The sequence below is a fragment of the Sabethes cyaneus genome, chromosome 3 (genome assembly GCF_943734655.1).
Source record: "Sabethes cyaneus chromosome 3, idSabCyanKW18_F2, whole genome shotgun sequence".
NCBI lineage: Eukaryota > Metazoa > Arthropoda > Insecta > Diptera > Culicidae > Sabethes > Sabethes cyaneus.
The window spans coordinates 37,541,691-37,561,281 of NC_071355.1; the positions used below are offsets into that span (position 1 = coordinate 37,541,691).

The 19,591-nt window shown below is 40.0% G+C and overlaps 1 protein-coding gene across 1 annotated transcript; it reads left to right on the forward strand.

Moving 5' to 3' along the window:
- Positions 1-941: 941 nt before the first annotated feature.
- LOC128743963 (1-acyl-sn-glycerol-3-phosphate acyltransferase alpha-like) lies at positions 942-19,155 on the forward strand. Its single transcript, XM_053840680.1, has 3 exons — positions 942-1,373; positions 17,316-17,449; positions 17,515-19,155. Exons 1-3 carry the CDS (start codon positions 1,189-1,191, stop codon positions 18,147-18,149), a joined length of 954 nt encoding a protein of 317 aa, XP_053696655.1. The 5' UTR covers positions 942-1,188; the 3' UTR covers positions 18,150-19,155.
- The last annotated feature ends 436 nt before the right edge of the window (positions 19,156-19,591 follow it).

Genomic DNA, 19,591 nt, shown 5'->3' on the forward strand with positions numbered 1-19,591 from the left:
TATATTCAAAATTGATAAATAAAACTAATAATTTTACTTTAACAAGATTATCGTGTCCGAGCGAGTGTCCGAGCTAACTTTACGCTGATTAAATTTTTTAAGGTAAATAAATATTTATTACAAGAATATATGTGAAGATAGAATTAACAAAAGGGCGAATGTCGCAAGTGTAAACAAACCGAGTGAGGGTTGATTTTATTAGTGAGCTTGCTGACGTTTGCCGCACGCACACATCGACGTGCGATTTGTTGTTGCGGTTGTTAGATTTTACATTGATTTTACACGTTTGTTTTTGTTTTCCCCCAGTTATACCCCGGTAAAAAAACATACGTTTGACTGAAAAACGATAAGTTTTTGTAATCTTTTGCACTGGGCGTAGCAAGCTCTATGCTGGCCCAGCAAAAAATAACTCTCATTCATTTTGTTTACCTTTGTGACATTCGCCCTTTTGTTAATTCTATCTAGATGTGTTCAGAGCTTGGATCAGAGCCATTTATTATTACTTTCTCACCTTGGTATATACTCTCACTGGAGAAGGTCCTTTGAATCGTGGTTGTGTGCGTAAATTTACACACAAAATGTATCTCTATCTAAAAATTATTGTTTTCATATAATATAATATTCATTACACAAATGTACAAGACGAGATTGGGATTCTTTTGTTTTATACGTATTGTAAATAGCAAAATTTATAATGTTCACCAGAATAACGGTCACAATCACAATGCATTATTGAATAGCTTATTCCAGGAATAGATGTAGATCTAAATTTTGCGTGTGTACACAGCCATATATGCGGCAGATGTATTTATTCATTGATAAATACAAACGTTACAGTTTCCAGTACACAGAACACAGTGTACAGCAGCAAAAGGGACAACGACGTGAGCATAAATAACATCGTTCCTCGGCACTTCGGCAGTCGAAGCTCGGCGGTTTCAACGGAAGGTTTGCGCTATATGTGTGTTCGTCTGTTTTACCGTTTTCTAGGGATGGATATGCTTACCTGCAGAATAGACTTTATTCGGTGAAGGTCTTTCTCCGGAAAGGTACAATTCGGCGCGTTTTAGTGGGTGTTTTAAATTGGAACTAATCTAATTCACGGGCCAATTACGGCCGTAGTGCGGGTGTTGTTTTTGTGTGTTTGCGACCGGTGGATTGTTTCGATAACAGCAGTGATCAGCAAAAATGATTGCAAGTTATTTTGAGATTTGCCTCGTCGGCGGTATCATATTGCTACCCATTCTGTATGAAACGTCCCAGACATTTCGCTACTTCTTTAAGTTCTTCGTTTACTACGTGGGAGTAATTATCAATGCTCTTATACTGATTCCGGCGATGTGTCTCCGTCCCAGAGATGTCCGCAATTTGGTGTGAGTATATCAAGCTTGTTTTATTTGCTTCATGTCTCGCGAAGAAAATCGATACCGACACAGGAAGGATAAAGAGTAAATGATAAACATATCCGCCGAGAAAACTGGGTGTCCGTAACAGCTATCGATTTTTGTGTCATTCTTTAGGTTCATTCTTATTTATTACAATTTCTTTTCCAAGAAATGAGGGAAAACATTAATTTTTAATAACTAAACCTCAAAGGAATAATGCTGTGATATAAGTGACCTTTTTCTTTGAACGTAATAATGATGTACTGAAGCCCACTTCCAACCCTTTTAGTGGACTGAACCACTGAGGATAGCTAATATTAATGGAATAAACGTAAACAGAGTGGAGCTGAAATAGCGGAAATAAACTAATGTCTAAATTTGCCTGTCGTGAACCGTTCTCGTTATATTTATATCAACATAATTCAGGCTAATATAAGCAACTCAGACGCACGGAGCAATGATTATTGTGAATGCGCGGAGTGCGTTTTGACTCATCACTTGAAAAATCGTCGTGGAAGTTCTAACTTCTTGTATGATAAGACATGGACATTAAATGTTTTCTAAATACCTACCTTCAATGAAAACACATACGATTACACATTTAACGCTCAATTTGTGTAACTTGCCTGCAGACATCGATGATTAAAGTACATATCGGCTGCTGCTTCTAGTGCTTATCTGTAGCAGCATCCAAAAAACGTGTCGTTGATAACCAGCTGTGTACTTATCAACGTTATTGGCAATATGTTTATATCGTACAAGCACTTTATACTCGTGCTTATAGCGATATATTATAGATGTATAATAGAGCGCGTTAAAGTTTTGGTAACACGTTTTTTGTTTGGTAAAACTTGAGTTTATTATGTGATATATCTACTATTGTAAAAAAAATATTTGGAAAATTTCGATGCGTCATTCGACGCATTGATAACCGTTATCGAAATTTTCGGGCCAGTCATTGAAAAGAAAATATAAGTCGCAGGTATAACGGAATCTCATTGTTAAAAACAGGAAAACCCCGAGTATTTTCGTACTGTTAGTTACTACCGAACCATGATTATATCGCATCGCAGTTTACATCTATATTTATTTGTTCATGTGTTTTAGTTATTATTAATTAATTAGCCTCGAATTATTTCAGGTTAAATAAATAGACTTAATGACAGAAAAATATTTACATTTCCTTTACACTTCGTTTACTACATGCTCGAGGTAGTTTTGTCTTATTAGATTGAAACATCAGGTAGGAGCTATGGTTAACACCTGGTTAACACTATCAGTGATCAGTATCGCGACGCAATAGTTCGTTGACGTCTTTTCATGATGTTGATTGTGATAATTATTGAAAGTGCAACTTGAACGAAACGCTTTGTTTTGCTTCTGTATGAATATCGTCGATTTCATATATCTAATATTTTAAATTTTTCGTACCTAGTCCACCTTTCCAGCTATTTCAGTTTTAATAAGAGAATTAAATTAACACCGGTTAAGATAAATCAGTATTTTCAAACAGCGACAATCGGTTAAAGTAGCATTTGAATGAATCAAATCTTGTTGCAATCAACATTTTCAGTTAAAGATTTATCTGCATTTAGCTAAATTTATCGAATTACCTTCAAGTTTCACAATTTTCTTTGTAAAATATTTAACAAAAAAGCATTTAAAAGACGGATTGGTGGACAAGTTGGAGAGAATCAGTACGAGCAGTGGAAGCACATCCACGATGCGATCAGTACTATTACTGCGAGATGTGTTGTCGTCGTGGTTGGGCCACCTTTTGGTATTCGCTCATAACTTCCGTTTCAAAAAGAATTTCGAAAATTTAAATACAGCGTTGCAAAGGTTACAGGCATTTATGTGAAGACAAAAAAATGTTATCAAAGTCGGGCCACATTTTACAGGTTTGGTCACCGCTAAAAATCCAAGAATTACGTATTGAAATTCTATGTAGAGACATGAAAAGAAAGAATTCCGTGGGAAACGTCTAATACAAAGTACAAATACCTTACTTCAAATTACATTTTTGTGAAATCTTGGCGATTTTGTGTAATCAATGTTATTGCAGATTGCAAGAAAAATCCTCTCATTGCGATTATCTTGACAGCTGAACCAAACCACCAAGAAAGATAACAGCATAATTTGTTATAGTTATTTACTATATAAAAATTTACCAAATCAATTATTTTCCAACACAAACAATTACTTACTTATGTGTCCATGTCCGCCGGTCCGGCAGAACAAAGGGATGAAATCAGAGATCTCCACCATGGCTTTTACCTGTCGCCAGGAGAGGTTCTCGTCTGCAGCCCGGAGGTCGTTGGCTAAGCTGCGTCGTCATTAGCCTCTGTGTCAGACCTCTTCTACACTGTTCTTGTGGATTCCAGTCGAGTGCTTCTCTGCAAACCTCGTTCGCTCGTTTTCTCAAGGTTCACGAATTTCTACGGCTATCGGCCGTTGATGACACCGACGATGGAGTTCCTCATTGGATATCCAATTATCAGGCCACCAGGTACGAATGATATATCGCAGGCACCGGTCAATGAAGACCTGCAGTTTTTGCGTTGTCTCCGCTGAGACGCACCACGTTTCGCAGGCATACAGCAGTACGGATTTAACGTTTGAATTAAAGATTCGGGTTTTCGTACGTAGAGTGATCTGGTTTGAGTGCCAAATGTTTCGCAGACCTGCAAAGGCACCCCTGGCCTTCCTGATCCGTGTGGCTGTATCAGTCTTGGTACCACCGTCGGGCGTTGTCTGGCTGCCAAGATATTGAAAGGCGTCTGCTGCTCAACTTGTTGTCCCGCTATTGTGAAGTTGGTAGAATTGTCGGTGTTCACTACCATAGGCTTAGTTTTCGCTACGTTGACTGTGAGATCTGCTGCCTGGGAGCTCTAGGAGAGGTTATCTAACTTGCTCTGTACATCGTTTCGGCGTTGTGCGAGCAAGACAATGTCGTCGGCTAGGTCGAGATCATTTAGCTGCTCCATCGTTAGAGGATTCCAAGGTAATCCTCGATTTGGTCTACTGTCAATTGCTCCAACCAATATCTCATCCATAACGATGAGAAACAGAAGCGGTGATAAAATGCAGCCCTGGCTCACACCAGCAGTAACCCTTATAGGGTCGGACAAGACGCCGTCGTGCAAAACCTTGCACGAGAATGCCTCGTACTGAGCCTCGATGAGATGGACTAGCTTATCTGAAACTCCTCTACGCCTAAGTGCGCCCCAAATGTTTTCGTGATTGAGTCGGTCGAACGCCTTTTCGAAGTCAACGAACACCAGCAGAAGAGAGCCCTGGAATTCGTTGATCTGCTTCAATGTAATGCGGAGCGTTGTGATATGATCTACACACGATCGGCCAGCACGGAATACAGCTTGCTGCCGCTGGAGAGTAGCGTCGATCTTATTCTGGATCCGATTGAGGATTATCTTACAGAGTACTTTGAGAGTAATACAGAGCAACGTGATGCCACGCCAGTTACCGCATTCAGTTAGGTCTCCTTTCTTAGGGACTTTGACCAATATACCCTGCATCCAGTCCACCGGAAAAGTTGCGGTTTCCCAAATATTGCTGAAAAGCTGATCTGGGCTGACAAAGATAGGTCAACTTTGAGCATTCCAGCTGAAATACGATCTATCCCTGGCGCTCTATTGGATTTCATACTCTTGATGGCTGCTACAATTTCATCCAGCGATGGCACCTCCGAGTTGACGCGATTAATTCGACGAACTGTAGGCGTCATACGCTGGTTTTGTTGGTCTCTGACATTTGAAACTCGGAAGAGTTGTTCAAAATGTTTAGTCCATCGCTTAAGCTGTTCTGTACGGTCAGTCAGTAGCTGACCAGCTCTGTCCTTTAGCGGCATCTTTGCATTCATCCTGGCATCACTAAGGCGGCGAGAAATACCATACAACAAACGGATAATTTTAGGCAAAGCGTACATTTATTTGCATTTTCGTATGTTTGAGGAGTCTGACAATGAAACCTATCGGATTGGCATAATATACTAACAAAGGAGATTGTTTAAGAATAAGTTATTGAAATTCAGTAGTGTAATTCATTCAACAAATTCTCACCAATCGATTGATAAATCAAATAAAATTAAAGATCTAATGAATATTGACATTCTCATTACATACATATGAATATCAAATTTATATTAAAAAATTACGGTGGAAATCACAACAAAGCTCTGATTATGATAGAGGAAATGTGCTCGAAAGTGTCAAAAAATTATTTGTTTAATACACCAACAGTTTGCGTAAAAAAACAACACGCAAAATTTCAAACCAATAATAAAGCATTGCACGCAGACGTCAGTGCGTTTTTTTCGTCCCTGGTTTGACAGTGTTGTGTGGTTTGTTTTGATTACTTATTCGCGAGAAAATTGACAAAAATATATGTTGCGCAAAACCGCTATAATTTTTCTGCTTCGGAAAAGCCGGGCATTTCCGGTTTCCGCAAACAAGCGGTACGAATTACTAGTAATAAATCCACTAGCAATAAATTTAGGTTACAAAGGGAATCAAAACAAACCACGCAACAACTTCAAACCAGAGTTGAGGTTAGGTATAGCGTGCAAACCCAGATAACACAAAATCGTAATAGAAAGTTCACATTAAATCGATTTCATGTTAATTTCACATTGGAGTTGTATAATGATTAGAGTATGTCAAATCGAAGTGAACAATAAGTTGTTTTGCAGTCGTGCGTGTCTTCATATACAATTAATGACAGTGAATTATAAAGCAGGATAGGCAATTGCAATATTTGATTATATCTTAATCATATATTCAGGAGTATTTAGTTGCGTGTTATAAAAACTGCGCAAAATAGAATTACAAATAGTTGTCAAAATTTTCGCACGTATATCGCCTCCACTTTGGTACATATATGTTCTTATATGGCGTGAAATATAACTTTTTCGTTCAGATATGATTTCGTATACCTCAGTTGCAATCGAGATATACAAACCAAATGGTTTACTGGGAAGGTTTATGGGCGAACACAAAAAGGCGAAAGAAAGCGTTTGCGGAGTTTGAGGCCGTTTAACAGAACATAGATTTCGGCGGCAATGTAAATATAGTTGGTGGTGCAATGATTCTATTCTCAAAAAGTTTTGCATATCATTACATAGTATCTGCAGTAGACGGAATTAAGCGCTATTTAACCCTCCGTTACTCGCGCTGTTGTATTTTGTACAACACCTGTGAACCGTTAACTTTATCTCGGTATATCTCGTAATTCCAGCAATAAAGAAAATTACTGTTTTCAGCAAAGTTGATCCGCAGACTATGATCTTTCAAACGGTGGAAAAAGTTGCATAAGTTTTTCACCAAATGTCATTAGTATTTGAGTTCTGTCAGGTTTTAGCATGCCTATAAATCGAAGTTGGCGCGAGTAACGAAAGGTTAACGCCATCGAATTTGCTGTTAAAAAAATAAAATGACACCCAGCACAACTGTCGGATACTGAGAATTAAAAATCAACATTTTCCACATGTTTTTAATGTATATTTGGCAATAAATTTTACGATTTCGGAAAGATTGCTATTTCTAACTAGTGTTTTAGCACAGTTGTAAGAAACAGACGTTCTATGAAAATCCGGTAGTCAATTAACCATTCCCTCAAAAGAGAAACTTCTCAAGAAACGTACGAAATTTAACCTATACTTTGAGTGCATCCAAAATTAACAATCTACGTAATTCAATTCAATTGGTGGCAGTACGAAGTTTGCCGGGTCAGGTAGTATCTAATATTTTTAATTTTTCGTACCTAGTCCACCTTTCCAGCTATTTCAGTTAATAAAACAGTAAAATTAACACATTAGAGTTAAATTTTCAAACAGCGACAATCGGTTAAAGTTGCATTTGAATGAATCATATCTTGTTGCAATCAAAATGTTCAAGTCTCCGTAGTACTTCTCATCCCTCCTTCTCATTTCACGAATGAGCTACGCAGGCTGAAGTCATACAAAATAGCAACATATTAATACGCTTCACGAACTTTTGCACGCTTTTACTAAAATTCCAAGATGATTAAGATGATGTCAAGATGATCGAGGCCGTGACCATGTTTAAGTCGTCCATCAATGCGGGACCCGATGGAGTACCTTCCGTATTCCTGAAGAGAAATAGACTGCTGACAGTTTTGAAACTATTTGAGCTGATGGTCATGGAACCTCTGCTTTCTCACTGAAAACAACATCTAAGTGCTGACCAGAATGGCTTCACTTTCCAGCACTCTACCACTATTCTGCTGTGTATTACATCATACATAACGGAAGGTATGGCCCAACGAGCTCAAACAGATGTTTTATACACCGACCTATCGGCAGCCTTTGACCAGATGAACCACGCCATCACAATTGCAAAACTACATAGACTGGGTGTTAGCGATAACCTTTTGCAATGGTTTAGCAAGCTCATCTCACCCGTCGACAGTTGTGTGGTTGGAGTTGCAAATTATCGGTCCGATAGCTGTCCAGCTTCGCCAGGTGTACCTCAAGGAAGCCATCTAGGCCTGATGATCTGATTTTTCTGTTTTATTTCAATGATGTTAATCTGACTGTTAAAGGCCCACGATTCCCGTAAGCAGATGATCCAGAGCACAGTTTATTGCGGATAGCATACAGAGGAGAATTCACTTCCCCGTGCTGTTGGGACAGATAACTATTCAACTACGAGCGCTGCGGAACAATATTGTGCTGAGATTGCCACCTCGTCGCACTAATTAGGTACAGCACGAACGGCGCGCTATCGGCGGTCTGCAGCGTGCTTTTAATCAAGTGTCGTCGTTATTCGACTTTCGGCTGCCACGACGGATACTACTCGGAAGATTCGTTTACTTTTTTCGGAATAGCTGAACCTCTAAGAATATAGACTTAATTTAAGATTTATTTGTACACAATTGGTAGCAGATTAACATATAAAAAGTCAAGTCGAATCAAGTGATCATTGGGGCTAAATCGAATCTGTTGATTAATAAATAAGTAAACTAGAGTAGTTTTAAAGTTTATAAAGGTTGAAATGTACCTGATGAACCCTGAACTCATTTTATATCTATCTGATCAGGTATCCGTCTTCAGGAAACAAATGTGTATGAGGCATAAGGCTACGCTGCTGAGAAAGGAAATAATAGTCGATTTTCACCCATTTTCTCGGAAAGGCTCGCAATCAGAATCTTTTCCAAAATCAAAACCTGTTTTCAACGTCAATATTGAGGTTAATGACCATAAAGAAAAGTGTTCCTTGTGCAACTCGGAAGACAAGTCTGGCAAAATGGGATTCGTTTTAAAAGTTATCGGTGACTCAACATCACTCTGTTGTGCTTTTTTGTACTGAATGCTACGTGTGCCTGCCGGTCAGACATAACCTGTTCGATTTGTTATAAGAATCATCACGATTTTGGTGCATGCTGTTGAATAGTATTGCTATATTGATTCAATACACCGGAACGGAATTGTGGAAGAACACCAATGTCAAAAGATTTGTGCCATGTAGGTACATGCGCGAACTATGAGTAAGCTCCTCAGAGTGGAAAAAGGTAAAATTCGTAACCAGAGTACAGTCTTCTTTTCAATGAAGGATCGTGCCTGTCTATTATCGGTGCAGCCCTTGCGGAACAACAGGATCTCAATGTACCGATCAAATGCATAACATATCGCTGGACGAATGGAATTTCACACAAAATCAATGAATCCAAATGGGTCTCATTTCATATCTCTGGTCCCAGTGAGCAAGCTTAGCTGGTAGAAGCTTTAAAACTTTAGAACAATTAAAAATATTAATCTCCTACGAGTAGATTTCGACATCGAATATATCAAGAAACTGTATCTACCTTTGGTTGGATACGCATTAATTAGCTGTCATGCAAAAGGCCGTGCCTAGAATGCAATAAAATAAGACTGAACTTATTGTTCCACTGAAAACTGTGCAATATTCTACAAAGTGTCTGCAAATCACACGCTGTCATTTTCGGTGGACAATACAGAAATCGAGCCTGCTACGATGAATATTGCTGTTTAGGTACACATTTCCTTATGTGACGAAGAAAATGATGTGATGAATTTAAAAGATCTTATCAAAAAGATGTACAAACGGGAAAGCTTTGGTCGGGTACAACATGATTCTGAAATATCTGGTGAAGACGGGAGAGTTTTAAACAACATGAATCAAACTCAAACACTTATTTAGGCATTGTGGTAACCGTTTCAAGATTGGACAACAATTTCAAATTCGTATTTCTTGATAGCAAACTACGGACTCTCCATTGCCTCGCTGCTATTGAAAAAAAAAAATTAAAAAAGCAACATTATGTGAACGATTACTTCGAATCTCAAATAGTAATTATTGCGGTATTCAATGTAATTCCGACGAGTTATTCAATATTATAAAAACACCCAATTGTATCGCAGCCGGTGGTCGGATGGACAAACTGCCGGTGCCGGATCGCATTAAGTGAATTTAGGCGAGAGTTTAAGTAAGTCAAAAAAGTATATACGCAATTACCCTACGTTTTGCATTCGCAATTCGCAAACTGCTTGCACATTAGCGCTTGCAGAGGAACTTCGGCGACCCACGAGCCACGTACGACGCGTAAACAATTCCCTGAGAGATGCTTTGGCGTGCATAAATTGCTCCGTCTATCCAAAACGGACTGTCAGTAGACTGAGACCGGCACTTGACTGACTCCCAAGCCGACGAGAACGAAATTTATCTGATCTATGCTTAACGAGGTTGATACGGGACGAACGCTGGTTGAATATGAAATTAAAGTGTATCATTCGAGCGCATTGTACCCATACTGATCGTGCAAGCAAGCAGAATGAAAGATGAAACACTCAGTAAACAGATGCTTTGCTAGTACAACATTAAGTAAAAGAAGAAATGATGTAGGTAGCTCAACCTTTTACAGGGAGTTATTCCACTTTTAAACGTTTCGTAGTGAATGTTCTAAGATGCTTAACAAACACTTTCATTCCAGATGTACTTATTGCATAAATACAGTTACCTCGCTAAATTAAATTTTATTATCCTAGAATCGATGTCAAATGTATCATTAACGGAACAAACCTAAAGGTGTGCAATGCTCCTTATGTTTCCTGTCAAACTCAAAACTGGTAGAACTACATCATAGTTCATTTTGGTTTTTGCATAATCCGAATATTACCTACTGTAATCGATTAGTTCTAGGCAAAGCTGTGACTTTAGCCCTAGCAAGGCAAAACGTGCGTATAATTATGTGCACCGCCTGATAGCGGTTGTTGTAGTGGCGTTATCCGTGAGTTGAACTAGATGTGCACAAACAGCACATTACTAATAATGATTTGTTAGTAGACTGCAATCTATTAGAATTTTCATGGTTACTTATCGCAAGTAGACTATACTTTTTTACACAACCGTAGGGTCAAAGTTTTTTTTCGAATGAAACAGCACCCGTAAGCAACTACTTCACCAATTCAATATTAGAATCGAGAGCGCAATCAACGTAACGACATATGTAGTAGGTACTACCGAAATAAATCACGTCAATGGGTAAAAATATTTTCGGCACAAACCAAGTAAACTAAGTCCGTTTTCAGTTACCGAGCCAGTTGGATTAGCTGAAAAACATCAATTATGAATGGTCGATTATAAGATAAGATAAGCATCCCATATGCACTCATTTTTGAAATCAGCCCGATAACAACCCGGGGCTGGTGCAGCGCAACGCGCAACGCTTCACGAAGGCAAATGCAGTTCTGACCTTTAACGTATAAATTGCATTGTTTCTATGCTAAATAAAGGTAAAATCGAAAAAAAAAACAAAACATTAGCAGCAGTTTGGACTCGAAACGGTTGCAGATTAGATAAAAAAAATCGACGTAATCGTCTTCCGATAAAGGTAATTCTAATGAAGCATACCTATAGCTTAAAACGCCGGTCATTGTTTTGCCTGTGTGTCGGCGATTATCCAATCAGCCGGCTAGACTCCGAAAATTCATTATATCGCCAGGCCGGATCTAACATACGAGTCGTATGATAGCCACATGGTTCTGGATTTTGAGCTGGCTTTCTGCGGAAAAGATAACGCTTTTTTTTATTATTATTAATGAGCACCACTTGCGATGTCCAATCGTATACTATTAGGTAAATTATAACTCATATAACTATGACTAAAATATAACACGCTAATTCGAGTGCTACTTAAAAGATGTATGACTATCATTTGCTTTGACAAGCGTAGTTTCGGATCCTATATCGTAGAATCGAATCAATGTTTAGTAACTTTAGCATGATCCTCCCTTCATACTGAAATCTGCATCTGCACCAACAAAGCAAAGCATTGGACTCTTCTTTATCGACGGACTTTGCAGTCGGTTTTTGGAGCACAGAACACTTACGGGGTTAGAGCAACGACCCTACTGATTCTAGAAGCACCGCCCAGACGAGATTCGAACATACGACGACTGGCTTGTTAGACTAGCATCGTACCTCGAAGCTAACTGGACGGCATTTGCCAACAATGAAGCCTTTTCCAGGGCAAGTATAAGAATGGTACTTCCTCGAGGTGGCTCTTTTCAAAGCGCCAATTATAGCTATTTTCTACACGTACTGACTCTACACGGCAAGATTGGTTGAAAAGTAGTAAAAATATGAAGGAGAACGACACTTAAGCACGGATAATAAGAATGCACTTATTTACTTACTGACTTACTTACTTACTTAATCGGCCTAACGTCTTACGACAAGGCCTGCGCAGTATATTTTCTCCATCTATTTCGGTCCATGGCAGCTGGTCTCCAGTTCCGCGGGCACCCAGTGCTCGCCAGATCCTGCTCCACCTGGTCTTGCCACCTCGCTTGCTGTTCTCCTCTGCGTCTTGTTGCTACCTGACTCGTTGCGAAAACCACTTTCGTAGGATGGTTGTCCGGCATTCTAGCAACATGTCCTCTCCAGCGTATCCGTCCAGCTTTAACCACTTTCTGAATACTGTGTTAGCCGTAGAGACGCGCAAGCTCGTGGTCCATTCTTTGCTTCCATACACCGTTTTCTTGCACTCCGCCAAAGATGGTTCTTAGCACCCGCCGTTCGAAAACTCCAAATGCTCGTAGGTTCTCTTCTAACAGCGTCCACGTTTCGTGCTCGTAGAGGACAACCGGTCTAATTAGCGTTTTGTACATTGTGCACTTTGTACGTTTGTACGTAGTGTTTGTAGAGTCCGTAGTAGGCCATAGTAGGCGTAGGAAGCAGTTCACTTCAAAAAAGAATGAAGCACGGAATACAGAAAAACACCTAGAGTCGGGCTGGCTTTTACCGTATCAAGAATTCCTCTCCACTGTACTCGGTCCTGAGCTACTCGTCACCAATTCGTTGAGCGTCTCGATACACGCAATATGGTACTTTTACCTGATCGAGCCATCCAGCACGTTGGCCCCTTCTATTCTTAGTGCCGGTGGGGCTCTTGAAAAGATCAGATTTCACTACACAGTCGTACGGCATCCTTCAAAGTCTTCCAACTTTTACCAGGTATACGATAATACGATGGAAATCTCTCCAAGTAGTCCACAACACGTTTCGTTCAAATAGGGCACGTGCACGTATGTTCTCAGTAAGCAAAGTTAGTTTTTCCGTCCGTAGAGGAATACAGATCTGATTAGTGTTTTGTACATCGTCGGCTCTGTGCGGCGGCGTATGTTCCTTGACCGAAGCGTCTTGTGGAGGGAAAAGTAGGCTCGACTTCCAGCTTGAATGCGTCGATAAATCTTCTTACTCGTATTATTGTCGGCGGTGACCAAAAATCCTGCGTATATGAACTCATCAACCACTTGCAGTTCATCGCCGTGGGACAGTAACTCTAGAACCACTTCAGAGTAGTGACAGCTAGCTAAATCAGGCAAGAATATAACGTTACCTTTAAGTTTACGAATGAATAACAAAATCCGTTTCTTCAATAATTCTTTCATGTACACACTAGATATCATTGATGAGGAGGTTATGAAAGACTCTCAGTCTTCAGTCCGCAGCTACATATTTCGGGCCAGAGATCATGGTTTTCTTTGCGAATTTAGCAGCAAACACGAACTTATAACTTGCCTGGCATATTGCAAGCCCAGTTGTAAGTTACTTGATATCCTTGATTTGTTACTTGATAGGTTTCGCGTCCATCGAAATATAAAGGGTGTCCTACATCAAATTGCATCACTGAAGAAACACTGTAGTACCTAATTGATTGATCCTTTTCAAACTTTCAGACAATAAAATATAACCCATTTTTAGTAAGCATTTTGGCATATTTATGTTATTCAACTTCAATACCATAACCGTATGCTCGAACCTTACGCTTATTCTCCACTCAAAAAGTTTTGTGCAACATCTCGCTGCAGCTTCTTCTGTAAGGAAACCCACTTTTGCTCCTTGTCTTCCTCAGATTTGACCGGAAATATTTTCTACTTCAAGTGCCGATTTGGATGTTTACCGGTACTGTAAGACATAGCATTCTTGAGGGATGATATTCCGCGTGGTTTGATAGTTAGTTTCGTACCTTCTAGCCATATCCCGGATGGCGAGATGCCAGCATTGGACTTAACGCACCTCAATATCGTCCTCCTCAACTTTCGGTCCCCAGTTCCGGTTGTCTCGAAAGTTCTTTGACGCCCAACCACTGCACAATGGGCAAAAACGAGCTCGTAATCCTAAGCCGCTGCTTTGAAATCTTACAAGTTATCTATTTCTATGTAAAAAATGCAGGAAATCGATTGGTGATGGTTTCATTTTGCGCAAATTTTGGGAAGTGTTGCGTTCTACCCTATTTTCTCCAAAAATCATGATAAAAGCTAATTAAACAATATAAAAACATATTTGCCGCTCGTGAAACGAACTCAAATAGCTTCCAAATTTTGTCAAACCATCAGAAGAATCAAATTCCATCCTTTCCATACTGTGCGAAATGCAAGAATAGTTCTTTTTGCCCAATTCACTCCCATATACATTGATGACCACATTAAAGCGATTAAAACTAACTCAAAGGCAAAAACAGTCTTCAAAAAAAGTGTGTGTTTTATCATGCTGAATAACTTTGGACAACAGTTGAAAGCAATAAATAAATTGGATGCGAAGTTATTATGCAGAATTGTTTTCTAAGTGTGCTTTTTAAATAAACCATTATATCTCGCAACTAGCAAAAGATAGATAGTTACTATATTTAGAAAAATTGCTCTTTTTAGTATGTTCTATAATTTTTCTGAAGAAAACATTTTTTTTTGACGTATTCAAAGAAAACAAAAGTTTGTATCGCCCTGATAGATGAATATAAGATTACCCTGATAGTTTAAAAAGATACGCTGTATTTTATTGATAAACTTCTTTAAAAATAGGGCAAAATGGACCACTTCCTGAAGTCTGCGCAGGATGAGACCACGGACAAACAGACGAGACACTCATGTAAATTCCATCGTTCATTAAAAAACCACTCACTTTTCAAAAAAGCATGTTTCGCAACATGACCACACCGCGGCGCGCGAGTATTGCTTCGAATTTTCAGTATAAAACCATACAAATATAAAAAGTAGTATAAAACCCTGCAAATGCAAACTACTCCGCAATATGCACAACAGAGGGTGCTAGTGTGCAAGCAAAATGTGTAGGAAGGATTTTCTTCTATGTGTCATGTCAGTTTGTCAGTAATGAAACCATCACCAATCGATTTCCTGCATTTTTTACATAGGAATAGGTATCTTGTAAGATTCCAAACCAGAGCGGCTTCTAATTCTTGGGATTACGAGCTCGTTTTTGCCCATTGTGCACTGCTGGGTTGTCCTGTTAACCCTTCAGAACATTGCACATTGTTGATTTTGGCCTTTTCAGCACTTTAGCCAACTTTGATCCAGACCACTTTGGATTTTCCAGGTGGTTGTGCAAGATTTGTTACGTCGCTTGAGTTCCATTCTGTACTGCTCCGCAACGTGGTGACGCAACAATATTTTGACGCAACGTGCACCAGTAGTTCTTCATAGAAATGTAAACAAAGATATTTCAACTGGTTCTAGTTTATACAATAAAAGGTGACGCACGAGTGGCATCCAGATTTATTTTTAGTCCGACTTTATGTACTCAGTTCATTTTCGCTCGAAGTAGGACTGTGTATTTAGGAACATGTAAGTGAAGTCACGTGGAGTGCAATCTGTAGCCGCCCTAGAAGCGTGTAGAAGCGTTCTGCAGGCCAAGCGATAAGCGACTGACGACACGTCTGTATATGCGTAATTCATGACAGCTTCGTGTGCTGATTGACAAGGCTGTAACCCTGCAAACGGAAACTCCACAGTTGTCATTCATTTCGGTCATGGAAACTTCTATCACTGATTTCTCGTAGTGCTAGCTGGGATACGAGCAAGAGTAGAAATCGGGTGACCAACTTCCGTGGAAACAAAAGTCGTAAGCTGGCAGAGAAGAGCGCATTCATGTTTCCATTGATTCTTAACATAAATAGGAATATTAATTTAACCGCCCAGTTAGCTTCAAGGTACGATGCTAGTCTAGCAAGCCAGTCATCGTACGTTCGAATCTCAGCTAGGCGGTAATGCTAGATTAGAGTCAGTAGGATTGTCGCACTAGCCCTTGTCGACAAAGAAGGGTCAAGTCTTAAAAAGACGTCGTAAGCCCAAGGAAGAAGAAGAAGGAATAGGAATAGACATGCCAGCCCTGAGCGTCTGTTTCGAGATCATGAGTTGTTCACGATGGTGTTAATATCGTTACCAATTACGCGTCTGTACTTCATGTTAGGGCCGGGTTGCGTTTGTTGTCATAAGACCCTACAGAGCTGCCCTGCTCTTTGTGATCTCGTGTTATCTTTAAATCTCGTGGAGGTCGTTCTTGTCGGCGTTCTAATCACTTTTGAGCGCACCAACCTTCCGTTGGATCTCGTGGAGGTCGGAGTTCGGGACGGTTACCGTTGACGGTGACGAACTAGAAGTGGTACATGAGCTCGTGTATTTGATATCGCTGGTAACCGCGGACAACAACACTCTTAAGGAGATCTAGCGGCGCATTCAAGTGGCAAATCCGTCCTACTAGGCCTTCGTAAAACGCTGCGTTTAAAGAGCATACGCCGCCATACAAAACTAACGATGTACAAAACCCTTATTAGACCAGTAGTTCTTAAACGAAAGATACAGCGGACGATATTTAGTGGAGTACAACCTGAAAGCGGCGAGTGGCGGAGATGTACGAATCACGAAGTACAGGCACTGTTTGGAGAGATCGTGCAACTGGCAAAAGTCTGAGGCTACGGTAGGCCGGAAACGTCGTAAAGATGCCAGATGACAGTGCGACGAAAACAACCCCACCGGCAACAGGAACAGGGCGCTAATGCAAGATGGCTTGACCAGGTCGAAAGTAATTTGCGACTTCTGAGATGACTGGGAAGTTGGCGACGAGTGGCCCAAGGCTAAGTTGAATGAAGAAGACTATTTGAAACAGCGCGAGCCATCCCGGCTCTAGGCTGCTGACAGCGACGAAGACGGCTAGAAGCGGCGAGAAGCTCGGCTCTACCGCATTTGATTTGCAGTCGTAGTTTTGAGTATCTGCATATCGTCATTATATGGCGGGCCTCATGGATATCTATACGAAGGAAGAAGTTTCTTTGGACTGTCCTTAATATTTTCAATACACAAATTCTGCTGGCGATTGTTACATGACTGCGCTTTACCCAACATAATGGCGTCGGTTCCGCGCTGGGATGCAGAGCCATCATAAAATCATCTATATTACATATCAGTATATCCGTTGAGTTTGTCTCTATTACACAGTAGTGAACGTGTTTATTTTTGGTTTGTGATTTAAAATACAAGCGATAATGAACACATTTGTGTTGGCCATTATAACCTACCGCATGCCGCATAATTTGTCGTTAATTAACCTTTGCTTTTTCTTCTCTTCGCATTTGCAGATTGGCCAGCTCATTCTGTCGACATTTATCTCCACTGATCAGTATCAAATGGGAACTGCGTGGTGCGGAAATTCTGTCGCGCGACGAAGCGTACGTAATTGTGGCCAACCATCAAAGCTCGTTGGATGTTTTAGGTAAGATTTGCGAGTAAACGTAACATTATTGCACGAGTGAGTAACTATGATCGTTCTAATTAAAGGAATGTTCGACTTTTGGCACATTATGAACAAGTGCACGGTGATAGCCAAAAAGGAGCTACTTTACACTGGACCTTTTGGCATAGGTGCTTGGCTCAGTGGATTGATATTCATTGATCGCAACAATGCAGAAAAAGCTCATGCCGCCATGAACGATTGTACCGACATGCTGAAGGAGAAACGTATCAAGCTGTGGGTGTTTCCTGAAGGCACAAGGCGGAACACAAATGAAATCCATCCGTTCAAGAAAGGCGCCTTCCATGTGGCCGTGCGCGCACAGCTTCCTATCATGCCTGTTGTCTACAGCTCCTACAGTACATTCTTGGATGATAAGGCAAAAATTTTGAACAATGGACACGTGATTGTGACCACCTTGGAGCCGATCGAAACCAAGGGCCTAACTAGTGACGATATACCGGCATTAATGGATCGGGTCCGAAACATGATGATTGAAACGTTTCGAGCTACCTCGAAGGAAGTCGAAAGGACCTACAGTGTTAATGGCAATAATTCGATCAGCAGTTCTAAGCTAAAGTTGCGCTGTATCGATGATCTCATTAGGCCGAAACTACCCAGCGCTGCCAACGGATCACCAACTCGACAAACTCCCCATAATACCCCATTGCGGAAGGAGTAGGGTTTAACACTTCGATAGGCAGCAAGTGTGATAGTATGTTTTATTTCTAAAAAAAACAGCGTTCCCTCCAGGAGAGGATTGTCGTTTCGAGCCAAGAAACTCCAGAATAGTATTTAAAGTGACGCTAGTGTAATGTCTGTCACTGTTTTTGTTTTTCATTCTAAATAACTAGTTGTATTTTGTACCATTTTTATACTAATCGTATTTTTATCGGGTTATTTTTTCTTAGCTTTTCGGAAGTCTTATCCTACTGTCGAGCTAATTCTAAAATATTCTTTACCCAACTTCGGCAAAACTTTGAATACAAAATGGGGGCTTCGATTTTAGCTTTTTGTTAAATTACTAAGCAGCAAGCTAATGTTTTGCTTGTACGAAGCGTATTCAAGCGTATAGTTTACACCCCAAAGCCTTATATATTAGAAGTTTGAAGCTGTCTGCTTGTTTTCATAGTATGGTACGACACAAATAAAGAAAATTCTAGTCTGTTGTGGAACTTATTTGTCATTTCTGGAAGCATGTGATGTGATATTTCGGCTCAGCGACAGGAAAAACTAACGGCGCCCGGTCAACATAAAAGTGCACACATAAGTGCAATGTAACAAATACATGACCTTTACGTAAATTTTATGTAGCAGGCGACGCTTATGCAATAAAAAAAAGAAGTAGGACTCCTACGGTGTGTAAGAAAATCAAAAAAATGTTAGAGTAACGTTGCCTGAGGGGGGGGGGGCATAATTGGCATGATTTTCAGTATGATTGATTTGGTGCTGCAACATTTCGGGATACTCCGTTAACAACTTCAATATTATGATATTATGTATTATTATTACTATTCTTATAATTATTATTAGGTATTTTACTTTGGTTAACAGAGCAGATTGTGAGTATTGTGTCATGAAACAAGTGTATTTGTATTGTAAATTATCCACCAATTTAAGGTTTTAACGTTCCATAAACTAGTGTAAGGAACTAAGTGTAATAAATTTTCCATCTATTTAGTTTTATAATGGCAATCTATACCTGCTTGCGTTTGTTCTGCATAACACTTCCATCCGAAAAGCTTCAATTGTGTCTCCACTATGTTGACTTTATACTTAATCTAATCACTTCTAACTCAACCTCTGCGTGGGGCAGAAGTTACTTAAGAGAAGACTTGGCCATATACGGTTGTCCCTTCATGTTAGGGGCGACGAACAACAGTGTATGACACGGTCGGCTGATTTTCGGAATGCGGCGCTTATGCATGTAAGACGGCAGCTCCGCCGTTGCGAAACACGTTTTTGATGTCCCATAAAGACAGCATACTGAAAATGATTTACCATGAACAATCTCGAAAATACTACAGAAAGCAACAATCGATGCAGATCTACATGCACCAGGACTACGATTGTTGGACACTAATTGTTATGTTACACGCGATTAGTTATAGAACGGACTTCAGT

What these genes read in the sequence shown, in the direction of transcription:
- LOC128743963 (XM_053840680.1), top strand. Translation starts at nt 1,189, where the DNA reads ATGATTGCAAGTTATTTTGAGATTTGCCTCGTCGGCGGTATCATATTG. An exon ending in AGAGATGTCCGCAATTTGGT is followed by an intron (nt 1,374 to 17,315) that starts GTGAGTATATCA and finishes TCGCATTTGCAG; the next exon opens with ATTGGCCAGCTCATTCTGTC. An exon ending in AAGCTCGTTGGATGTTTTAG is followed by an intron (nt 17,450 to 17,514) that starts GTAAGATTTGCG and finishes TTCTAATTAAAG; the next exon opens with GAATGTTCGACTTTTGGCAC.